This window comes from Thunnus thynnus, chromosome 5, assembly GCF_963924715.1.
Source record: "Thunnus thynnus chromosome 5, fThuThy2.1, whole genome shotgun sequence".
In the NCBI taxonomy this organism is placed as follows: domain Eukaryota; kingdom Metazoa; phylum Chordata; class Actinopteri; order Scombriformes; family Scombridae; genus Thunnus; species Thunnus thynnus.
Window position 1 is genome coordinate 22,421,810 of NC_089521.1, and position 23,343 is coordinate 22,445,152.

At 39.2% G+C, this 23,343-nt stretch overlaps 1 protein-coding gene across 2 annotated transcripts; it reads left to right on the forward strand.

Moving 5' to 3' along the window:
* The first annotated feature begins 375 nt into the window (after positions 1 to 375).
* LOC137183244 (solute carrier organic anion transporter family member 1C1-like) lies at positions 376 to 22,825 on the forward strand. Of its 2 annotated transcripts, XM_067590158.1 has the most exons (15): positions 376 to 597; positions 5,229 to 5,402; positions 9,913 to 10,054; positions 11,223 to 11,355; positions 11,590 to 11,711; positions 12,434 to 12,580; positions 12,947 to 13,045; positions 13,513 to 13,761; positions 15,302 to 15,466; positions 16,099 to 16,294; positions 16,563 to 16,728; positions 20,341 to 20,525; positions 20,848 to 20,912; positions 21,252 to 21,369; positions 22,308 to 22,825. In XM_067590158.1, the coding sequence occupies exons 2-15, from the start codon at positions 5,307 to 5,309 to the stop codon at positions 22,531 to 22,533; spliced, it is 2,109 nt and encodes a 702-aa protein (XP_067446259.1). In that variant the 5' UTR covers positions 376 to 597; positions 5,229 to 5,306; the 3' UTR covers positions 22,534 to 22,825. The 2 variants fall into 2 exon arrangements, with proteins under 2 accessions (XP_067446259.1, XP_067446260.1); XM_067590159.1 differs by lacking the exons at positions 376 to 597; positions 5,229 to 5,402 and having other exon boundaries at positions 9,967 to 10,054; positions 11,567 to 11,711.
* Positions 22,826 to 23,343: the final 518 nt, after the last annotated feature.

Genomic DNA, 23,343 nt, shown 5'->3' on the forward strand with positions numbered 1-23,343 from the left:
CATCTACATGTGAGGTATCTGTATGATATGCTTATGATTGGCATATTTTGCTGCAAACTCTACATGAAGGAAGCAGAGGAGAATATCATCATTATATCATCATATAATTGATCATTGTGTTGTTAAAGCAAAAATGATGGGGAAAGCTGGTTTATTGTACTTCTGGCAATTTAGTTAATAACTGTGGAAATCTGAATCATGGCTTTGTGTAATTTTGCCGACACACTGCAGGTGTTGGCACATTTCACCGCTTTCTCCAGCGTATTAAAGCGCAGGGAGAAGGGTGGTAATATGGTATGGCAAGGAGTTTTCGCAGCTCTCTTTAGCGCATCACGTGTGCTTCACAGTGAACACAGTGCTCAGTATCCACCCTGTCGTTTCCACTGAAAACAGTTTCATCCTCCTGTTCACCGCCGCCGACGAGCGTGTACAGTATGGTGAGGTGACTTGATGGAAACAGGGTCATGTTAAGCGACTGAAGCCGCTCTGCAAAACGGTATAGTGTTCCTTGCGTCTTTTCTTTTTTTTATTTTGTAAATAAGGAAGAAGAAGTAAGAGGAGCCGTCGCTAAGGGAACAGGTTGAACCTCCGAGTTGGGTAAGTCATCATGTTCTGTTTTGGAGAAGACTTACAAAAAATCATGCGGATATTGATTTCTTGACATTTTATGTATATCCAGGGGCGTGTGGCAGTGATATGACTTCAGATAATTGCAGAATCAAAGTGATAGACCAAAAATATCCCAGTGCCAGTGAAGCATCAACTCTGCATCAGCAAACACTTAAACGGTGCAGTGCACACACAGCTGTCAGTGGAAACAGCAGGGGATTTGCAGAATCCAGTGAAAGCTTATCTCTTTACTCAATATGCATTGATTAATTAACCTGAGTGCATGTGGTCTCACCAATAATTCATCAGAGATCACATGATTGTTGCTATACCTTTATTCCTAGTCCACTGAATATTGCTTAAAATTCTCTTTGAACTTAGCACAAGTTTACTTCCTGTTTCTTGGTGTATTGTTTGTTCAGTATCAGTTCGTTTAAAATCAGTCAGTGGGTTTCAAAGTCTTTGACCCCCTCACAGTTTTTTTCTGATTTGCACCACTGTGATTATAAGTGCAAAGGTCATTCAGCTTTACAACAGTCAAACACTTGTGAATTACTGTCAAGAATCCTGATGAGGCGGCCGGTCACTGCCTTCAGATGCTAATAACTCATTTTTATTTTATTAATATACTCTGAAACTGTCTGTGTCATTAAAACCGTGCTCATGAATGTATTATAATATGAAAAGACAGCAGGTTTTAGTAGAAACGACAGATGCATTTCAGTAATATATATTGAGGTATGCATTATATTTAGATTTAACACCATGCCTAAAATCACGCAGATGCAACAGGGGATATTTGAGGAGATGAAGTGGGATTTGGACTCACAAAAGAGTTATAACTTAAAATTTTTGCAGATAACTCACAGATTCACTCACCTTAAGACAACTCCTCCCTCCCTGCTGTATGGACATGAATGGGCAGTCTTGTCTGAATCCCACAGTGATTCTGGAGAGAAGGCAGTGTAATTGTGCATAAGGGAATGTGGCCCATTAACCGCCTCTCTTGGAGCAAAACCCTCAGTCAGTCAGACACAAGCTTCGAATGAAAAAGCAGATGAAATATTTTGACTGCTGTGCGTGAAATACTTTGCTCACAGTCTTTGCATGTGAGACGCAGTTTAAAAGATTTTTTTTACGAAAGGAAAGCCATTGTTGTCATCACCTTATCATTACATGGTGGTTAGATGGGATGAATGGCCTCCTCCATCCACGTGCAGCCTCAGTAGGTGGTAGGCTAAGAGTTGATTGGTAGGTCAGTACTACAGAAAATAAGCACTTCCCCCTTGCTTATAACAGAAATGTAGGTCAGTATATTTGACAGTCTTGCTGTGCCAAAAAACTGTAAATATTTGTAAAGGTTAGAGCATGAAATCCTTTGTATGTATGTCGTCAGCTACAGCTACATTTATTTCCTTGCAGAGTTCAAAGCAATAGTGTGGTTTGGTGCAGGGAGGAAGGATCCATAGGGAGTTGTCATGTCACTGATTAAGCAATCTGGATTTTAAACAGTGTCACAGCTCTGCTATGCTCTCTGTGTCTATCTCTATCTGTTTCTCATCATGTCACCATTAATAGGTCACCAACACTAAACAGACTTAATGCAAATATCAGTTACTTATTGGTTATTAAAAGAAGTGTTTTCCTCTTGCTCACATGCTCTTGCTGACACTCGTTGCCTTCCTGATTTTCTCCTGAGATGACTTACAGTTGTAATCAAGATTAGTATTTTACATATCACTACATTTTGGAGTGTGTTTACGTTTTTCTTGGAACCTGTTTGCTGTCACATTATTTCTCAGATCCCCTCTGCAAAATAGTTTTTTAAAAATCTCAATTGGAGAGAATATCATTGCATAAACATTGTAACTGCAAAAGAAGCACTGTTCAACAGAACACAAACCTGGCTGTTTACAGATTTCTCCCGAAACCCAGTAATTTACAGCCTAATCATGCAACTGTATCCATAATTGAATTCTGACTTAGATTTGTTTTTCTTTACACATTTTTCTGTCACTCATCACTGTGATACACTATGATACCTCTCAAAGTTAACCTTTGCCTTTTCTAAAAAGCACTTAGCATCATGTTCACAAGAACATTTTATAAAATTATACCTCTCTTCAGAAAGAAAATGATGCCTACAGGACTTTTGTGTTTTTGTCCAGACCTAAATTAAAGAGAAAGGTCCACGTGGCCACGGCAGGGTGTTGGTGGTGATGACAGATGATCAGAAGTACTGCATGTGCATTTAAACTAGTATTTCTTCTATTTCCAGAATAGTCCAGGCAGACAGTAGGAGTAGTTGGTAACTTGGTTTAGTTTTTCTATAAGCTCTAATCTTCTAGGAGCTTCTTCAAACCGTGATACATTTTGTCTTTCTGACTGCACATTTTTCACATCATGGGATTGTCATCTGCAATCATGTCACCAATGTTTAAGAAAAGGGGATGTTTTGCAGTTCTGCTTGACCTTGCGTTAAATTATGTTTACATTCTATTTCTTGGTCCCTCTTGAAAACTACTATCACTTTGGCTCAGGAGGTAGCTTGTGTCGACCACTAATTACAGGGTGTAAGGTTAAATAAGAGGCTCCTCCCGTCCTTGGGCAAGACACTGAACCCCAAATGGCTCCTGATCGTTAGGCCAGCACCATGCATGGTAGCTTACTGCCATCAGTGTGTCAGTCTAAGTAAGTAAAGCGCTTTTCGCAGACATAAGTCACAAAGTGCTTTACAAGAGCATTATACAACATACAAGAAAGAAAACGTAGAAGTTGAAGTGACTACCCGAGCTACATGTTTAAAAAGTACAAAACTAAAAAACACAATACATAATAAAAATACACAATAAATACAGAAAATGTAGACCTGGTGCATACAGATTACCCAAATGCCTGTCTAAACAGATGTGTCTTTAGCTGCCTTTTAAAAGAATCCACAAAATCAGCAGACCGTACGAGTGTGGGCAGAGCATTACACAGTTTAGGTTCTACAGCCTCAAAAGCTCAATCACCACGGGTCTTAAGTCAGGCGTGTGGGACAGACAGTAAATTTAGCTTATTTGACCTAAGAGAGCAAGCTGGTGAGGGAGGGTGAAGTTTATCAGCCACATATGCAGGAGCCTGACCTTGCAGTGCTCTGTAAGTAAGAGTAAGAATTTTAAACTGGATCCTATACGCAACAGGGAGCCAGTGAAGAGATATAAGTATAGGGGTAATGTGAGACCGTCTACTTGACCTAGTGAGTAGTGTTGTGGCAGCATTCTGAATTGCATGCAGACGATCAAGGGCAGACATACTAAGCGAGGAGAAAAGTGTATTACAGTAGTCAATACAAGATGAGATAGAGGTATGTATAAGCATCTGTGTGTGTGTGTGTGTGTGTGAATGGGTGAAGGAGAGGCAAAGTGTTAAGCATTTTGGATAAAGCGCTATATAAATGCAGCCATTTACTTTGTTTGCATTAGATAAGATTTGTGATGTGTGAGTCAATCATGACTGTTTAATTCAGTTTTTCATTCATTGTCTTCACCCACTGCTTATCGGGGTTACAGAGTTTTTTTGTGTAGGGAAACTTATTTATGGTAATTCAAGGATTTTTTATTGTCATGCTCACAGTTAACAAAACAAAGAAAGCAGTTAAGAACAACAATAACACACACACACACACACACACACACACACACACACACACACACACACACACACACATATGCATACATACTGTAAATCTCTTATTGTTACTGTACTTTATAGGTATTTATTATTGCACTAGTGCTTCACATGCTACATATGTGCAGAATCCTCTTTGGCCTTTTGAAACATCCCAGATTTAGAGAGTTGCAGACAGAGCTTGAAAGTCACAAAGCCTTTGGTCCAAGGTTTTTAATGCTCCACAACTAGAATCTGAACAAGACCAGATTCTCCAGTCTCCTTCCGAAGATTAAGCTAGCTGTGGTTCAAATAATTAGCACAGATCAATATTACTTAAAGGGAATATTCATTTTTGGGAAATTGTATTACCAGGAGTTTAATGTGAAGCTCGGTTAAATGTAATTTACACAGTTCAGGAAGTGTTTTGCCAAACACTGAAAGCAAAGGGAGACAGTTAACTTTAACTTTTGCCAAATGAGGGGAGAGGAAGCCTTTGTACACCATTGTATTGCATGCCATTAGTTATGCTAGTCATCAGCACAGCCAAGAATCACCTGGGTGTTGTCCAGAGTTATGGCATTGTGTAAAACCATAACTTCCTTATAACAACAAGACTTTTGAAATGCTGTGTGCTGTTGTTGGTCAAAAAATAGCTTCACTTCTCAAGCTAACTGCTACATAGATACAATATGTGAATGGGAACTCTTTGGAGTTGATGGAAGGCACCTTGGTGGAACTAGACTATACACATCTTAAACATACAGTATCTACTGTGAATACGGAGAGCTGATGTGATATCAATGTTATCATCCAACCAACTTATTGCATGAAAGTACTCCTTTAAATTCTGTCATCAGCCTTATTTTAGTTATACTAAACCTATAACAATACAAAATCTAATTTGTTGTAGCAAAATGGGCTTGACAGATCGCTTTTTATCTCTAAATCTCAATTCTTTCAAACAGGCGTTAGTGAAGACAACCATAACAAATCATCTGAAGAGACACAGACACAGCCCAGGCAAAGTACAGTAGGAGGCTCCCATGAAGAAAATGGACAACACAGCCACAGGCAGCTGGACTCCTGACAACAACCCTCCCTCCTCAACAGTGAAGAACTCCTGCCACCCCAATCTGAAGGTACTGTGACCCCAACAAGACCTTTATTTGAACTTTAGGCAAACCCGATAGAAACATGTGTAACAGTTTCTTCTTCAACGTTTAGTGTGCTTAGATGCATGTGTGGACTGGCTTATTTCAATAAAGAATTTGGGTTTAACTTTTATGTGCACAGATTTAGTCAAAGCTTTTGCATACTGTAAATGTCTTTGCTAATATCACAGTTAAAAATGTGGACATTGACACTTTTGTTTTCATATTTTTCCTGCTAACATTAAATTCCATGCAACTTTTAAAGCTGAAATCCACAACTTTCAGAACAGTATCACCCTCAGTACCAAAAATTCAGAGTAGTGTTACATACAGTATTTCAGACTTGGAAATATCTTTATCTACACGTGTTCCTCCAGACTTGCAGGACATTGTTTGACCGTACAAAGATCCAGTGTTGAAAGTTGCAGAGAGGGGAAAAAAGTCATAATACTGTACAACTGCACAGCCCAGGAGGGACAGTGTTATCCACCAGTCATAAGAACATGCATGAAGTGTTTCAGCCTGCAAGGACAGAGGGTCCACATGTCTTTCATTTTCAAAGTCATCTGACTGGCCTAGAGGAGACACACAAATAACTGTCCTACAACTGGGATCACGTGTGTAAGAAAGAGAGGCACTGAGTGTATGTGTTGCTGAATGCACCCTCTTGTAAGTGTGTTTCATGTGTGTGGAGAATATGTAAAAGCTCTAGCTCAAGTCAACTCTGCTGCACTATGATTTCTTCAGCCAGGTCATTTAGAAGGCATTTATTTTTATGGACGACTAGCCGAATAAAATCACTTTAACGTGTGCATGTGGATGTAAATCCATGAATGTTTCAACACCCACTTAAAGTTGGTGTTGAGCGTGCTGCATGTTACTGGAAGGCCGAGTTGATGACCATGCAAGGTGTTGGGTGCAGCAGCTCTTTGTGCCCTTTGGACTGGGTATTAAGTCGCTGTAAAAGAGGTCAGAAAGGAGGGTCTGTACCTCTTTATTGGATTAAGAAGCACATTGGACAATAATTAAAAAGCTGCTTAGTGAAATACTTGTGCAGCTGCAAGCAACAATAATAAGGAATTCCAGTCATGCTGCCTTTTTGTCCATGTGTTTTCCTTCTGTGTGTGGTAATCCTACAATGAAGGTCTCAGCATGGTGCTTTTGATACAACATTCATCACATTCATTCAGCCTATGTAGAGAAAGGGTTTTTGTCTGCCTTTAGCACACGTGTTGATAATATCCACAGCAGCACTCTGCATTTTTGTTTAGTGCAGATTAGGATTGTTCCACATATTGTACATGTGCTGTATTGTGGCACACATGCAAATATTGTGAAATACAAGTAGCTGTCAAATAGTTGTTACCACAAAGTATACATACTATTTTAGATTCTAGTTTAAATGCGTCTCACATTTCTGGTTCTTTTTCCAGTGCATAAACCACATGGACCATTACACCCAGTTTTTAAAAAAGTGGAAAGTTTCTTGGTATTTTGACAATCTGAATTATTGGCAGTGTACAACATTTGGTTATTACTATAGAAAAAAGAGAATGACACTTCTCTCACAACAAGACTTTTGTGATTATTTGCCACCCTGTAAACCATTACAGCATAAGTTAAAACCTTAATGTATTTATTAGTTCCTAAACGCTATTTACAATGGTTGCAAAACCATATCATGAAAGCTAAAATGAAACTAAGGACACCCCCTGGCCTGCAAAACAAGACCTTTTTGGGGAGTTTTTTAGTTATACAACACTTTTCAAAACTTGTTTTTTAGAAGGCAAAGTTACAAAGTACCTCACAGGACAAATTAGATGCAGCCAGATTAAAAAAAAGAAAGATTAGCGATGGTAACACAATAAATCTGGATGGATGGATTATGGACAGCTACAAAACAATGGTAAAAGTCAGTTTCAAGGAAAGATTTTAAAATGGTTTAATAACATTCCTCATTCCAAGGTTCAAAAAGTGGTTAAGGTTTCTCTGAATGATGGCATTTGTAGACACTATGATGTTGGAATAAAGTTGCAAGATTCCCAAGTGAACATTATTAAGGCACACATATGAGAACCTCATCGTGCCTCAGCATTCCTGCTGAAGAATTATATCCAGTTATATTCTGCTGTACGAATGGTAATTATGCACTTGACATGAGACTGAAGTCTGTGCTTACACTGAGAGATGTATTAATCAGCTGCAGACCACCCAGGTGGTTGCCATAGTTCCTCACAGATTTCTCTTTTATTTACAATGATTGACAGAGGTTGTAGCAAAGTCTTTCTCCACCGTGGCTTGTATCTTTGTTCTCATCTCTCACTCTGCGTCCCTGTGTTAATTGAGACCACAGGTGCACAAAGAGAGAGAGAGAGAGAGAAAAATTGCTTATTAAATTTGGCAGTTGTTGGATGAAATGTCTCACCTGGTTTGTTAGGCTGTATGCACATGTCAGGCATTGTCTTTACACTTGCCACTGAGTTGGGCACACAGTACAGAGAGCTTAGCCCTACACTGATACCTTAACATGTAATTAATTTATACACAAGAATTGTTCAACTTCATATTGGTTCTATCAGACATGAGCACAATGCTTTCAGTATTCATGTTGTTCAGGACTGACTTCTGAATAGAGATTTCTCTGTTTCTTTGGGTCACCAGTATAGAGCAGATATTATATGCAGTGTGTCTCAAGGCTTAATGCTTAACCATTTACGTTTTAATTTATTCCTACACTTGGAGCCGTGATCTAAACAGATAACGCCAGTTTTCAATGTTATGCGGATGACACCATGACCAACTATTTACTGCAGCTGATTATTTCACCCTGTTTCCATCACCAGAGAATACTGAATGACTAATAGAAATGTTTTTTTTTTCAATAGCTGTGTATTTTAAAGTAAAGATGTAATATTACTGTAGTGCTAAGAAGCGTGCATATTACCAATGCAAAAAAAAAAAAACATTGTTAGTATATCTGATGAAGGCTGTAAGACCAAAACATCAAGCTTTTGCACTTCAAGTAAATTTTCCATTTTTGGCCATGATAAGAGTGTTGCACTTTTTCATTATCATGTCTATCTATAAATATAAGGATTGATTTTCAGGTTTTAATATTCAGTTTTAGAAATATTGATGAATTTGCACTTGAGTTTGTTCACTTTCAAGTATTGTACTGATTCTTTGGTCCTCTAAACCAAAACAAAAACTGTGATCATTTTTTATTGAGTAAATTCCATAGAACTGCAATATACATACTATGCTATATATATTGTAAATACATTATGTGATTGAGTAATGATAGTAATGATAATGTTTATCATTTATTATGATATGGAAAATAATTTTGTATATTGTGTTCTTACTCACTCACTGTTGGATGTTTGGAAACTCAGCTGTGAATTGTCCTGAGTTGTTTTTTTCTTTTTGGAACACTTTTTGGAGCACTACTAAGGATGTATCTTTCAAATATGATAATAATATCTTAAATTTCCATGTCAAGGAGGATAAAATACTAACATTTCACTTGTTTATTTGGCTCACATCACGTCACAAATATGCAATGTGATGAATTGACTTGGAAATCAGGATGTGCTACCTTTTCATATTTTTTGGAACATGCTCACTGGATTTTGGGTTTAGCACTCCACTGAGAATCCCATTGTTGAAGCACAACCTCCTTTTACAATTCATCATAATAATATCATTGTGTCAAAACCAATCATATGTGAATTTAGTTTACTTGCTTTCAAATGACATCAGAAAGATTTAAGCTGAATACTGAAACATGAGAATATATGCATTTGTGTGGTGATAGATGGCGCGTGTCTCTTCTGAGCTCAGGCTATTTTCATTCCTAAGAGTGCAGGCTATGGTTACCTCTCACCTGTTTCCAATTATACTGCATGTCGGTCGGTCTGTCAGCTCATAGTGCAGTGGATGTGCCTATGTCCTAGTGGGATTGGCTTCTCTAATCCTTCCTTTGTTACAGACTGTCAGTGTCCACAGGTGGCTGAGCAAAAGGAGAAGGGAGCTCAATACAACCTCTGGCCAAAGCTTTAACAGCACATTGCAAGCTTAGCTTTTATACAAGTGTATCTGCACAGTATACATACACTCACTCAGAGAAATACATGCACTAAATGACAAGCTAGTGCCCAGATAAATGAGTGTACTTTATTGTTTTGTTTGAGCTTTTTTTTTTTTTTTTTTTTTTTTGCTTTACAGTCAAACCTCTTGAGTTTGATTTTATGACTTTTCATGTTTCCTTCCAAGTGTGGCTGCTTTGTTCACTGAGTTGTAGTTGAGTTTGAGTTGTAAAAATGAAGTCAAATAGTGAGATGTTTGAACTACAGCATCTGAAATGTATTACTACTAATGATGGTAATAATATTAATACAGGCGTATATATATATGCTTTTAAAATACAAATAGAGAAGCACTGCGGAGCCACCTTGTTTGATGCAGTGTTCTGTCTTTTCTCTCTGTATATCTGTAGATGTTCCTCGCTGCCTTGTCCTTTGCCTACTTTGCCAAAGCTTTATCTGGCAGCTACATGAAGAGCACAATTACACAACTAGAAAGGCGATTTGACATCCCCAGTTATCTGATCGGCATCATAGATGGGAGCTTTGAAATAGGTGAGTTTCCCGGTTCCCTTTTGTCCATGTGTCTCTTTATTTACTGGCTATTCATGCACATGTTTTGAAGCATTTAGATGCTAATGCAAGTAAGCCAAGAATATGTCCTCAGCATGTCAGCAGGCTTGACACTATAGCCTATATACATCCCCTTTGAGCTCAGAATAGTCACTGGTCGCATACCTAATTGACTCATAATGAGCGAAAAATCCTTTGAAGCTACATATGAAGGCTTGGAGTAGAGAGATTTTGTAATGATTTGTATAGTTACAAAACAGACTGGGGACACTGAATGAAATATATGTAATATTGCACTTATATAACTAAAAATAAATGTGAATACTCACACTGACTTTGATCACGACCTACACAGCTCTCTGATAAGACTGGTGATGCTGTAATTGATATACAGTGGAGTTAAGAGACACCACAGCCCCACCCTCTCTGTGAAAACCCAGTAAGCAGTGAATGAGATGCTCTATATGACATGCAGATGCAAAAACAAATGTTAAAATAACATTAAAAATGATAAGAGCCTTATTTATCAAACAGCTTTCAAAACCAATTGAATGATTTACAGTAAAATTAGAAATAAAAAAGTGTTTTATAGTATTTAAAATCCTAAAGATTAAATATAAAATGACAATAAAAAAATTTACAACAAACTGCACAGCCCATCTTAGTCTGTAGTCAGTGTAATTTTCAAATTAAGGAACCAAAGCAATGCCATGCAGCAGACCAACAGACCAGTCTCATGATAAGGGAACAAATATATTTTATAAAAAAGTGCTGACCTGTTTTCCAGTATATCCTTGCTTAATGTACAGCAGGTACAGCTATCTGAATGTAAAGTCTAGTCTCCTCTATATGAATACCTCTTCAGGAAAATGATTCTACTGCTTGTCAGCCTGTTCAGTACAATACAGCACACTTCACGATTGCTTCCATGGTGTATTCCCATTCAAAGACAGATCAGAATCAGGGTTTGTAAGAGATTATACATGTCAGCATATATTCTTAGATGACTGATTTTGATCAGAAAAGATTGATTTAGATGATGTATAAAAACTGTATAGAATACTATAATTGTGATTTTCTCTACATAAGTCTCATATTTAATGCCTTCAAGTCATCTCCATCTCCTCTTCTGATCATCTTAACCCTGTAGGAAACTTGTTGGTGATTGCCTTTGTGAGTTATTTTGGTGCCAAGCTTCACCGACCCAAGATCATAGCAATTGGATGTATCTTGATGTCTTTCGGGACCTTCTTGATCGCCATGCCTCATTTCATCATTGGCCGGTAGGCAAAATGTCATGTCTGTATGCACGTGTCGTATTTCACAAAATCCACCCATGTGTTTCTTTGATCTAAGTCTTCAAGCATTGTCGACATAATGTAATGACAGTATTTCTTGCACTTTGTAATTTTAGTCTTTGATGTATGTTATTTGTGCTTCACATTGTGAGTATCTAACGATACCTGATGCTTTCTCCCTTCCCTTGTTTAACAGTCACATTGGTATTTTGTACGCAGCTATAAGATCGAAACATCAGTTAGATCTTCAGTGAATTCAACCAATAACCTCTCTCCATGTCCAGTAAGCTCACCTGAGTCCTCCAGGGCAGGTGACAGACCCTCTATACTACCCTCTAGAGGTAAGACCAGGAGTAGAAGAATCCTTACTCTGATCTATTAAGAAAACTGCTCCTCTGAATTGTTTGTTCCATCTTGTGACCCACATGTGACAGAGGACGTTTCAGCAAATTTAGACATTCTCAGTAACTTTACTGCTGTACCTGCAACACATCCTCATAATTAAACAACAGTATAGGTCTAAAATTCAGACAGCATAAAAAGACCTACGCCATCTTGCAGCCATAGTAATGCACCCCAGAATGACCCATAGGACTGTAATATGCCACTTTCCAAAATCGTTACAAATCACTGTTAAAAAATAATTATGTTTTATGGTGTGACAACGCTGTGGTTAAGGTCTGGTTAGGTCTAGGCACAAAAACTTCCTAATAAGGCAAAATCATATTATCAAGTCACCTTTCATTGATGTCATCTGAGTTGCGTCACTTCCCCAGGTCATAATTACTATGACCACTAGATGATGTAAACGTAACTATAGGGCTGAATACTATCGTTTTTCTTGTGAGGACAGGTTGGCTATAGTTGACCGGATGTGTTACACCAAAACCAACTGTCTCATGATGGTTCAAATCAAAGCTAAGAATTTATTGCATTCATCGGCATACGACATTCCAGTGAGGGAAGGATTTAGTTCATCATCGGCCAAAGTAGATCTGATGTTTTGTCAGTCTTGTAATTATAAATTCTCAGCTCATTTTTCTTATTTCATTTTTGACTGTAGGCTGTGAGCGAGAGTCTAGTGTTTCTATGTGGATCTATGTGTTTCTGGGAAATGTTCTGCGTGGGATTGGAGAGACTCCTGTACAACCTTTGGGAATCTCCTATATTGATGATTATGCACAGTCTGAAAACGCCGCCCTCTATATCGGTAATACATCCGATTTCTGTCTATGTTTGTGGGTTGCTTAATTTTACATCCAATTAATAATTATTCATGTCTGAATGAAAATATTACATATTCAGGCAACCAGGAAATAATGTATTTTATGTTTTTTGAGACCACAGTGCTATTATTGAGATAATATCTGTTGTGCCTAATATATTATATGATATATTGTACACTATACACTGTGAAATATTATAAATAACACATATAAGGATGGTGATTGCACATAATAGAGTAATAATTCACCATTCTCTTGTTGGCATGGCACTACTTCTAGGATCACCTGTGTAATTTGTTAAGTACATATAAGTACATAATAAAAAAGTCTTTCTTTGTTGTATATTACAGGTTGTGTCCAAACCATATCAATTATTGGTCCTGTCTTTGGGTACCTGCTGGGATCGCTGTGTGCTAAGATCTATGTTGACATTGGTTATGTGGACATGGGTGAGTGAGCTCAGGAAACTGTCATCTATGACTATAGCTGACTGATAAACTATGCTGATCTTGTTTGGTTGTTTCTGTAGATTTATCATTCATTCAAATTCACTCACATTCCTCTGTGAGGAGTTAAATTTGGAAACATGTTGTACATGACAGTGTTAAAGCTGCACAAGACACAACACACGTGCCAAGAGGTGATACAGTATAATCTAACTGGGAAGCAAATGCTTTGAAGGTTTTGTAAACCTCTCTGTTCAACAATATAAGTTGGGAGACGTTTCCTTAAGTTATGAAATGTTTCCTTTGAACATTTACCACAGCCCTGAAGTTTAAGTGTATGTAATGCAGTTTTAAACTGCCTCGGTATATGAATTGTTATATAAATAATTTTTCCTTGCCTTTGAAATGAATGTGCTCTATAACTAAATGAATCCACAGACTGTGCTGATAGGGTCCTTATCACTTCACAGAGACTGTGACTATTACCCCTGCTGATGCCCGCTGGGTGGGAGCATGGTGGCTGGGCTACCTCATCGCTGGTGCCATCACCCTGATGTCTGCTGTTCCTTTCTGGTTCCTGCCCAAATCACTGCCCATGCCAGTGGATAAACACGATACCAGCTGCACTCCAGAGCAGACCAGATTTATCAAGGATTCCCCGACCATGGAGCATAAGTTCAGACCTGAGGAGCCGGCTAATTTACATCAGATGGCCAAAGGTATGATTACAGGCACATCAAGTTGTAATTTTGGGAAAATGTTAATGCTTGCAATAAATATTGAGTGTTGGCATCGTATGTAGTCAGTGGAATCTTTAGTAATGTAATACATTTCTCTTTTACTGCCATCACCAGATAAATAACTGCAGTTGAGTGGGCCAGTAAATAACTAGATGTATTTATTGGCCCACATTTCTGCTAGAACTGCAAGCTGAATTTTTCAAAATTTTATTTCTTCTAATGATTATAAATTGTCTTCAGATCCATGTAGAACCTTTTCTGCAAGCAACACAATTATTGAAAGGTTGTGCCATATTACATTACATACAATAATCTGTAAATTATGAAAAGTTTATGAAAAACATTAAAAATGCTCAGGGGCCGTATTTACTTAAAAGTAGATCCTAACTGAGGAGAGAGAGCCCTAATCCTAACCCTAACCCTTCCTAAAAATAAGAGGTGTATCAGTCCTAACTTTAGGACTCCTATACTTTTGGTCTAAAACCAGTTCATAATGCCTTATAGCGCTAAAAGTAGCACCTAAGTCTGAGAGAAGTTAGAGGTAGACCAGGGGACTCCTAAGTCACTAAGACCTCCTCAAAAGGTAATGTGCCCACTTACTTCAGGATTTTGGAAAAAATCACAGATAATGAAATTTCTTAAGTACATTTTAATGGTGGTTAAAGGAATCAATCAGTTAACCAAAGTATTAAAAAACAACACCACCAGAAATAACCATTTACACAATTCTCCACCAGAAAATTCAGTTTGGCACTGATGAACTTATAATATAACAGTCGACTGTTAGAATTATTCATCAAACCAAGAGTATGCTCTTCAGGACCCACTTTGTTTGACATTTGACGTGCACATTACATTATCATCAACTACAAAAAATCAGTGAATAAAGATAATTTCATGGCCATTGCTGGATTACCTGGTAAAACAGGCACTATATGCAGTTATCTTTCCAGTCAACTGGAAAAAACACATCACAGCATCAGCATGTAGATAGTGTTTGTCAGATACAATCTACAGTAGAAGTAAATATTTTACCCTTTTTCATTTATGAAATCTATCTATACTGTATATCTGTCTTTCCATCCTATTCTATCTATCTAATCTATCCCTGAGTGTTGATGAATTTTTTCCCTAACATTCTCTGACGCAGTCACCTGTCAACCAATCACTGTGGAGATAGTGAGTAAGTTCATTGAAGAAACATGATGTACATTGTACATTGTACAACATTGTACAGCACATGCTCACAGCCAAAATACACAAAGCTACCTAGGGCTAGCCTCCCCTAGTGGAAAGTTCACGCCACACCACTGACTGTCTCTCATTTCCTTACTAAAAGTTACTCGCAGCAGCTTTGTGAATTGGTTTTAAGAATAAACTGTTAGTTAGGAACCTTTAGTGACAGTTAGAGGGACTCCTAGTGGTAAGATGATATACTCTGTGAATACGGTCCCATCTGTGTTGAAAAAGGCATAGTCTGTTTTTTAAGTGTTATTCATAATGTACTTCCCCCACACAGAATTTGTGCCCACATTGAAGAGTCTCCTTGGGAATCCTGTGTACATTATCTACTTGTGTGTGACCATCATTCAGTTCAACTCTCTCATTGGCATGGTCACCTACAAGCCCAAATACATTGAGCAACACTATGGTCAGTCAGCATCAAAAGCCAATTTTCTCATGGGTAAGCAGACTTTTTTCATAATTCATGTTTGCTTTGGGAGATTTTTGTCTGGTCACTTAATCTTTGTAGATGAGTTACAAGCTTGTTCAAAACCTGTGTTGCCTCACTGAAAGGAAAATATTTAAGGATGCAAAGTGATGTGAGCTGGATGGTCATCATAAGTGTTTCATGAGCTAGCTTTTGATGAATTTTTAATGCTCCAACTCCCACATTCCTCTTAAGTAAATGCAGCAGCTTCAGGATGACAACCAGGTTTACCATAATCGTTGGACATTGTGAAATAACAGTTAGGCATTGATTTAAAATGTACAAAGATTAATGAGACCTACTATTAAGTCAATCTGATGGAAGTGAAGACAATATAATGACAGTTCTTTTCATCCACACAACCGAACAAGTGAATGTGGTGTTGGATGATGAAAAATGCACTCCATATCCCCTCAACCATCAAAAGTCATTTTCATCTTTCACGACATGACTTCAGTTCACTTTACATAAAAAATAAATGAAACTACTTTGATATGAATGAGTGTTCTGACTTTGATCCCTTTTGGGGAAAGATGTTGCTCGTTCAAGTCATTCCCTGATCCTCCATCCCTGTAAGAATCTGTTGTATTCTGCGGTTTGGCTAGGAATGATCAACATCCCGGCTGTGGCCCTTGGGATGTTCTCTGGAGGGGTTGTCATGAAGAAGTACAAGCTAGGCGTCATGGGAGCAGCTAAATTTGCCTTTGGGACCTCTCTGCTGGGCTACTTCCTGTCACTCTTTTTCTTAGCGATGAGCTGTGAGAACTCCAAGGTGGCAGGCATCACAGTTTCATATACTGGGTATGTGACGCCTGTGTACATTTCCCTCACATCCTAGTTTAATATGTAACGTTTAGACCAATAGGCTAGGCTTGGATAAATGATAATTTTGCACTTAATCATTACAGCTAGCACACTTCCTTGGGTTCTCTTTATGTTGTGTTGTGTTGTGTTTCTGTGTCACTATTTTCATATTCCATGCACAGCAATGGTTGTGGCTTCTTATTTGATTAATCTTTCATATGAGCTGTCAATAATATATGCATTTTCTTCATGTTGTCACATGCAGGGTGGAAGGCTTATCTTACCAGGAGCGGTCTCTCTTCTCCGACTGTAATTCAGGTTGCCTGTGCTCAAGGAGGGAGTGGGATCCAGTATGTGGAGAGAACGGGATCACCTACGTGTCCCCATGCTTGGCTGGATGCACCTCCTCCACTGGCTCTGGCAGAAAAACGGTCAGACATGCACCACTGCCCTCATGACATTGATCAATAATATACAGGAACACAGTATAAATACAAGGAATGTTGGCTGATCTTATTCCATATAAACAGAGCAAAATATTTAGTCATAATTTGCTACAATCATGCAGTAGTTTTAGCTGATGCCTCCCGAGTAGCACATAACATCTCGGTTTTATTTGCATGATTATTTACCTATAGTACAAGTGTTTCCTGCCATGCTGCATCTCATCTATCATTGATCAGAATCAGAATCAGAATCATCTTTATTGGCCAAGTATGTCTACACATACAAGGAATTTGCGAATCTGCGGTTTAGTTGCTTTCATTGTACTTACACAGAATAACAACACAACAATCTTCAGAAATATACACAAATATATCACAGGTGAAACTGTTTCTGTGAACTGTAAACAGGATACAAATAGTGCAAAGAAGTAAAGAGTGCAAGGAGTGATAAAATATATATGAAATGGTAAATAAAATGATGTTACTTTATATACTTACTGCATAGTAGGTGGTTATGTACAGTATATTCAACCTGTTCTGATATACAGTAGTGAGTGAAATGCACATTTTGTATTTTGGACTAAAATAAATATGTATATAATTTGTAGGTACAGTGGATATTATAGTGTCCAGGGTTCTTGCACAGTGCCACAGTGAGTTAACTGTTCATAAGTGTGACTGTTGGGAGGAAGAAACTGTTTGTGTGTCCGGTGGTTTTGGTGTAGAGTCACCTGTAGCGCCTACCAGAGGGGAGAAGTTAGAACAGGTTATGTCCAGGGTGTAAGGGGTGTGCTGTGATTTTCTCTGCCCATTTCCTAACTCTGGAGGTGTACAGATCCTGGATGGGGGGCAGGTCAGCAGTGATAATCTCTTCTGCAGACCTGACTGTCCGTTGTGGTCTGTTCCTGTCCTGTCCCAGTGATGGAAGTGCAGTTGTATTTCCTGGGCTGGCGCAGGAAGTACACCCTCTGCTGGGGCTTTTTGATGACTATGTTGATGTTGGACTCCCACTTCAGGCCCTGGGAGGTTGTAGATCCCACGAAACTGAAGGACTCCACAGCTGACACAGTGCTGTTGAGTATGGTGAGGGGGGGGGGGGGGGGGTGATGGGAGACTTCTCTTGAAGTCCACTGTCATCGCCACAGTTTTGAGTGTGTTCAGCTGTGATTTCTCCCAGCCTCACCTGCTGCTTCCTGTCTATCAGGAAGTTTGTGATCCACTGACAGGTGGAGGTGGGCAAAGTGAGCTGGGTGAGTTTGGTGAGGAGGACTTATGGGATGATGGTGTTGAATGCCGAGCTGAAGTCCATGAACAGGACCCTTGTGTTCATCCCTGGGGAGTCAAGGTGTTGCAGGATGTAGTGCAATCCCATGTTGACTACATCATCCACTGACCTGTTTGCCCAGTAGGCAAACTGCAGAGAGTCCAGCAGGGGGCCTGTGACACCAACACCAGTCTCTCGAAGGACTTCATGACCACAGATGTCAGGGCGACAGGCCTGTAGTCATTCAGTCCAGTGATGGAGGGTTTCTTGGGGACCATGTGAAGATGGGAGCCAGCTGGTCAGTGCAGACTTTTAGACAAGAAGGTGACACGCTGTCTGGGCCTGGTGCCTTCCTGATCTTCTGTCTCTGAGAGAGCTGATATACATCCTCTTCACAGACCGTCTGTGCTGGTGGGGAGTCATGGGGGATGGGGGAGATGATAGCAGGGGGTGCAGTTGGTTTTGTGATGTCTGAGTTGGAGCGGGTGAGGAATGTGAAAGTGGTTTGATCAAATAGGGTCAGCCCTCAGCCCTTGTTCCCTAATGAATGTTTTTCCCCCATCCTAATTAGGCCCCATGTTCCCTCAGCATCAGAGCCAGCCCTTCAATAATGCACATAATGCACTGTTGGGGTCCCCTGAAGGGTAAAGGTTAGGGTTAGGGTAAGGGTTAGAGTAAGGGTCAGTCAGACAGACAAACAAACAAACAAACAAAGCAAACAAACAGACAGGGGAGGAAACATTACCTCATCGGCGGAAGTCCAGATCTGAGGGAACATAGACACGCTCCTAATTGAACCTGCAGTAAAACACACTCAGGTTGTCAGCTAATTGAAGGTTCTCTGCAGTGTGGGGAGAGGGTTTCCTGTAGTTGGTGATGTCCTGCAGGCCTCTCCACACTGACGCAGTATCGTTAGCTGAAAACCTGTTTTTCAGCTTTTCAGTGTAGCTCCTCTTTGCTACTCTGTTCTCTTTTGTCAGTGTGTTTCTGGTCTGGTTGTACAGGTTTCTGTCCCCACTCCTATAGGCCTCCTCCTTGGCCTGACAAAGTTAGTTTTGCTGTGAATCAGGGCACCAAGTTTTGGTGGGAACACGCATGTCCTCAAAAAAGCTGATGTAAGATGTCACAATGTCAGTAAGTTCGTCCAGGTCTGTAGATGCAGCCTCAAAAACACTCCAATCAGTGCAGTCAAAGCAGGCCTGTAGTTCCAGTTTTGACTTGTTGGTCTGTCTCTTCACAGTTTTAACCACAGGCTTTGAATTTTTAGTTTCTGCCTGTAGGTTTGGAGAAGATGAACCAGACAGTGATCAGAGAGTCCCAAAGCTGCATGGGGAACAGAGCGATATGCATCTTTTAATACTGTGTAGCAGTGGTCCAGTGTGTTTTATATCCCTGGTGGGACACTTAATATTCTGTCTGTATTTTGGCAGTTCATGGCTGAGGTTTGCTCACTTAAAATCCCCAAGGATAATGAGAAGGGAGTCTGGATGTTTTCGCTTCATGCTGGTTATCTGGTCAGCCAGATGTTGTAAGGCCTCACTAACACTGGCCTGAGGTGGGATATAAACACCAACCGGAATAAAGGAGGAAAACTCCCACAGTGAATAAAACGGTTTGCAGTTGATGAAAATAGTCTCAAGGTGAGGAGTGCATATTTTCCTTGACACTGTGACATCTGTACACCAACCTTCATTTATGTAGAAGCAGATTCCCCCTCCCCTCGTTTTCCCCATTAACTCCATTACACGGTCTGCTTGGTGGATTTGGAAGCCCAGCCAATGTAGACTGCTGTCAGGGATGGACTCACTAAGCCAGGTTTCAGTGAAACACAGGGCAGCAGATCCTGAAAAATCCCTCTTCGTTCTGTTTATGAGAAACAGTTCATCCATTTTATTGAACAGAGAGTGGACATTCACCAGATGTAATGACGGGAGTGGTGTTCGGAACCCCCGTTGTCGCAGCTTAACCAGCGCTCCAGTGCGCTTCCCTCACCTGCATGTCCTCTAAGCTCCACAGAGAGCTGCTGCTCCTCCGGCCAAAATCTCTGAGAAAAGTTTTTGGGTGTGTAAAGCCTGATGAAAATGTTTGTGGAGTGAAATGTTGAATATACAACAGTTCTCTCCCAGTGAATTTTATATGAAAGGGAGACCGCACAATAAACAAACACAGAAGAAATACAAGCAAGTGCAACACCAAGGCAGCTATCTGTGCCAGCATCTTGATCATAATCTTACACCTTGATGAACACTTTGGTACATGCATTACACCTTGATCTTGATAAACTCATTGTTTTCTCTCTTTAAGCCTAACCCCTCTGATTCCTCTCTTGTCAGGTGTTTGACAATTGCAGGTGTGTAGCGATGGCTGATGCCCAGCCAGGCAATCTAACAGCCACGCTGGGCCAGTGTCCACGCAGGGACAGCTGTGACAAAATCTTTCCATATTTCCTGGCTCTATCTGTCCTCAGTTCCTTCATCATCTCCCTTGGGGGTACACCTGGCTTTGTGCTGCTCATCAGGTCCGTCAACAACCCCCTTGAAAGAGACTGAAATCACTAGACTCATTTCACATGCAGCATATTGTTGAAGTGTCACATAATCTTGTCATGATTCATGTTAGTATCATAAAAATGATTCCTTACAAAGTATACAATATTATCAGTGAAGATGTTTCATAAATAACTTAAAACACCAGAAATTAGAAGTATGCATTCAATCTTTAACTTAAGTACTTTAGAGTACTGTATCAATGGAATGCCCATTTGTAGAGTTGGTTATGTCTTCCAGTACAAATGTAGCAAATATCTGTCTCGCTTTAACACTTCAGTCTTGTTTCTACAGGTGCATTAAGCCTGAGCTGAAATCCCTTGCTCTTGGAATCCACACGTTGGCCACTCGCACTCTGGGTGAGAACCATCTTTAGTATTCTGTACATTACTGTCTTGTTAGTTTGAATGCAGACAGATATCTCCTAAGACCTGACATTCAGCATACTATATGTTGAAGTGAGCAGAGTTACCTGAATGATGTGCATGTGGTTGTGTCATAATGGAAACAAACTGTGACTTGAAGCTCATCATTAAGTGTTTCTAAAAATGTAAACATCATTATAATTATAATAATTTTTTTTTAATACTTTGTCATTTGTCAAATGTAAATTCCACTTTTTTCAAATGATGGATGTCTCATCTTGAAGCAACCCTGTATTTATTGTTATGCTATTGTTTTTTTACATTGTACAACAGCTGGGATACCAGCCCCTATATACTTTGGAGCTATAATTGACACAACATGCCTCAAATGGGGATACAAGATGTGTGGAGGAAGAGGAGCATGCAGAATATATAACACCTCAGCTTACAGGTAATTTCATCTATAGAGGTTTAGTTTTTTTATTTGGCACAATGAGAGGGAGGATCTCAGGTCACATGTATTTACAAATGTTGAGGAAAACACAATAAAGAACAAGGCTTATTTCCGTTGTGGTCTTTGAGTTATATTCTGAAACTCTATGCAATTTTCATTAGTATTAAACAACTTTTAAACCCTAGAGTTCAGTTTGTAAGACCAAAAGTCTGTAACCACACTAGTGGAACTCTGAGGCTGTACAAAATTGTTAAATGGATGAAAAATGGAGAAACAACTTTGCTATCCTTAGATACTCACAACTACTGGGGCAGAACATAATAAGTCTGGCACAAGGGTGATGCCATTGCAAAGGCTGTATTAGCTACAACCTAATTCAGAGACCGCCACTTAAGGACACAGCTCATGAAAGGACCTGAAGGTTAGACTAAACCGTCAGTTGCAGCAAATAATAGGTATTTTCCATCACTTCCTCTGACAGTTGGTATTTCTGGCTGTTGTGCACCTTGAAAACTTGTGTTCCTGAAAGTATGTTGCATTACTGTGAGGTGTTGTCACCAGTCTTAGAATAGTTTTGATATGTTTGAAAAAAAATTATAAAAATATGGCAAATGTAAATGTCACCTAGTTTTTTTGATGTGGTGAATTGTATTGAAAATGTACAGAAAAAAAAGTATAAAATGGAAAGAAATCTTGCAGAACCCTTGGCCTGTTCTTAGGGCAAGAAAATGTTTAGCACTGACTTTACTACTACTACAAAATGTTCTTGGTCTGGAGGCTGAAAGTGTGCGGGGAATCAGCTTGTTCTTTCTTTATATTGAGGTCTGAGTCGTCTGAGAGCCAATGGTGTGGAGTTAGTTGTGGAGCAACAAGTGTGTGTTGTGCAATTTGTTTTTTTTACCCCAAAACTTTTGCTTGCTTCTGTTTTTTTGCAGGATAGTGTACCTGGGCCTGACACTGGGCCTGAGGACAGTCTCTTTCTTTTTGTGTATTTTGGGCTTTCCTCTACTCAAAAGACATATTAAGAGGGAGGAGAAAGCTGCCCTGACCAATGGGAGTGCAGATCTGGAGTCACTGAGGAAAGAGGAGAACAGCTCTATACACTGTGAGCAGTTTATACTGGCGTTGGACTGCAATCCTAACAGAGAGACTCGCTTGTGAGCCTCAGCACAACCTCTCCACTACTGACTCTTCTGGCTCTGTGGAGCACTTCAGATGTTAAGAGGAACACACACTGTGGACACTTTTCATAGCACACAGAGTATATATTTGTACAGGATTTGTGTAGACGTACAATATCTGAAATAAGAGTCATTTTCTAAACAAAACATGCTATTTCTGGAATGTATAGAATTATGTGTTTGTGTTTTTCATGAATGGAAGACTTTTGTAGAAAAAGAATGTAATTGTGCGGTATTTTCTATGTTGGTCTTTGTTTTTTTGATTAAACTTGATAAAAATCAATGTTCAGATTTAGATTTTTTTAGAGTCGTCTGAATAAGATGGTTAAACACCATCATTTAAGCCTTCAATTTAGAACATATACATATATAGAACAGGTCTGTAGAAGGTTTCACACTGCACTTGGTGTAGGATCTGTGAATGTGGCTACACTACTGAGTATGAGGCAAAATAAGTCTTTCAACGTGTGAACAGATAAACCAACTGTCAGATCAAAGCTACAGGCAACATAGGAACAGGGGCCCTCTGAAAGATTATACTGATGTCATACAGAGCGGAAACTATCACTTACTGTCCAGATGTAGCAAAGCATTTCTACAGTAAGATATCTTCATCATTAAACTTCTCTCTCATCTCTCAATCTTAGCTATGAATTTCATACATTTTGAGTTTTGCAGCATTGGCTTATTAGTCATAATACACTTCTATAGTAATTTATGTGCCATATCACCTTATAATAAAAAATCAAAGCTGCACAGATATATATATATATATATATATATATATATA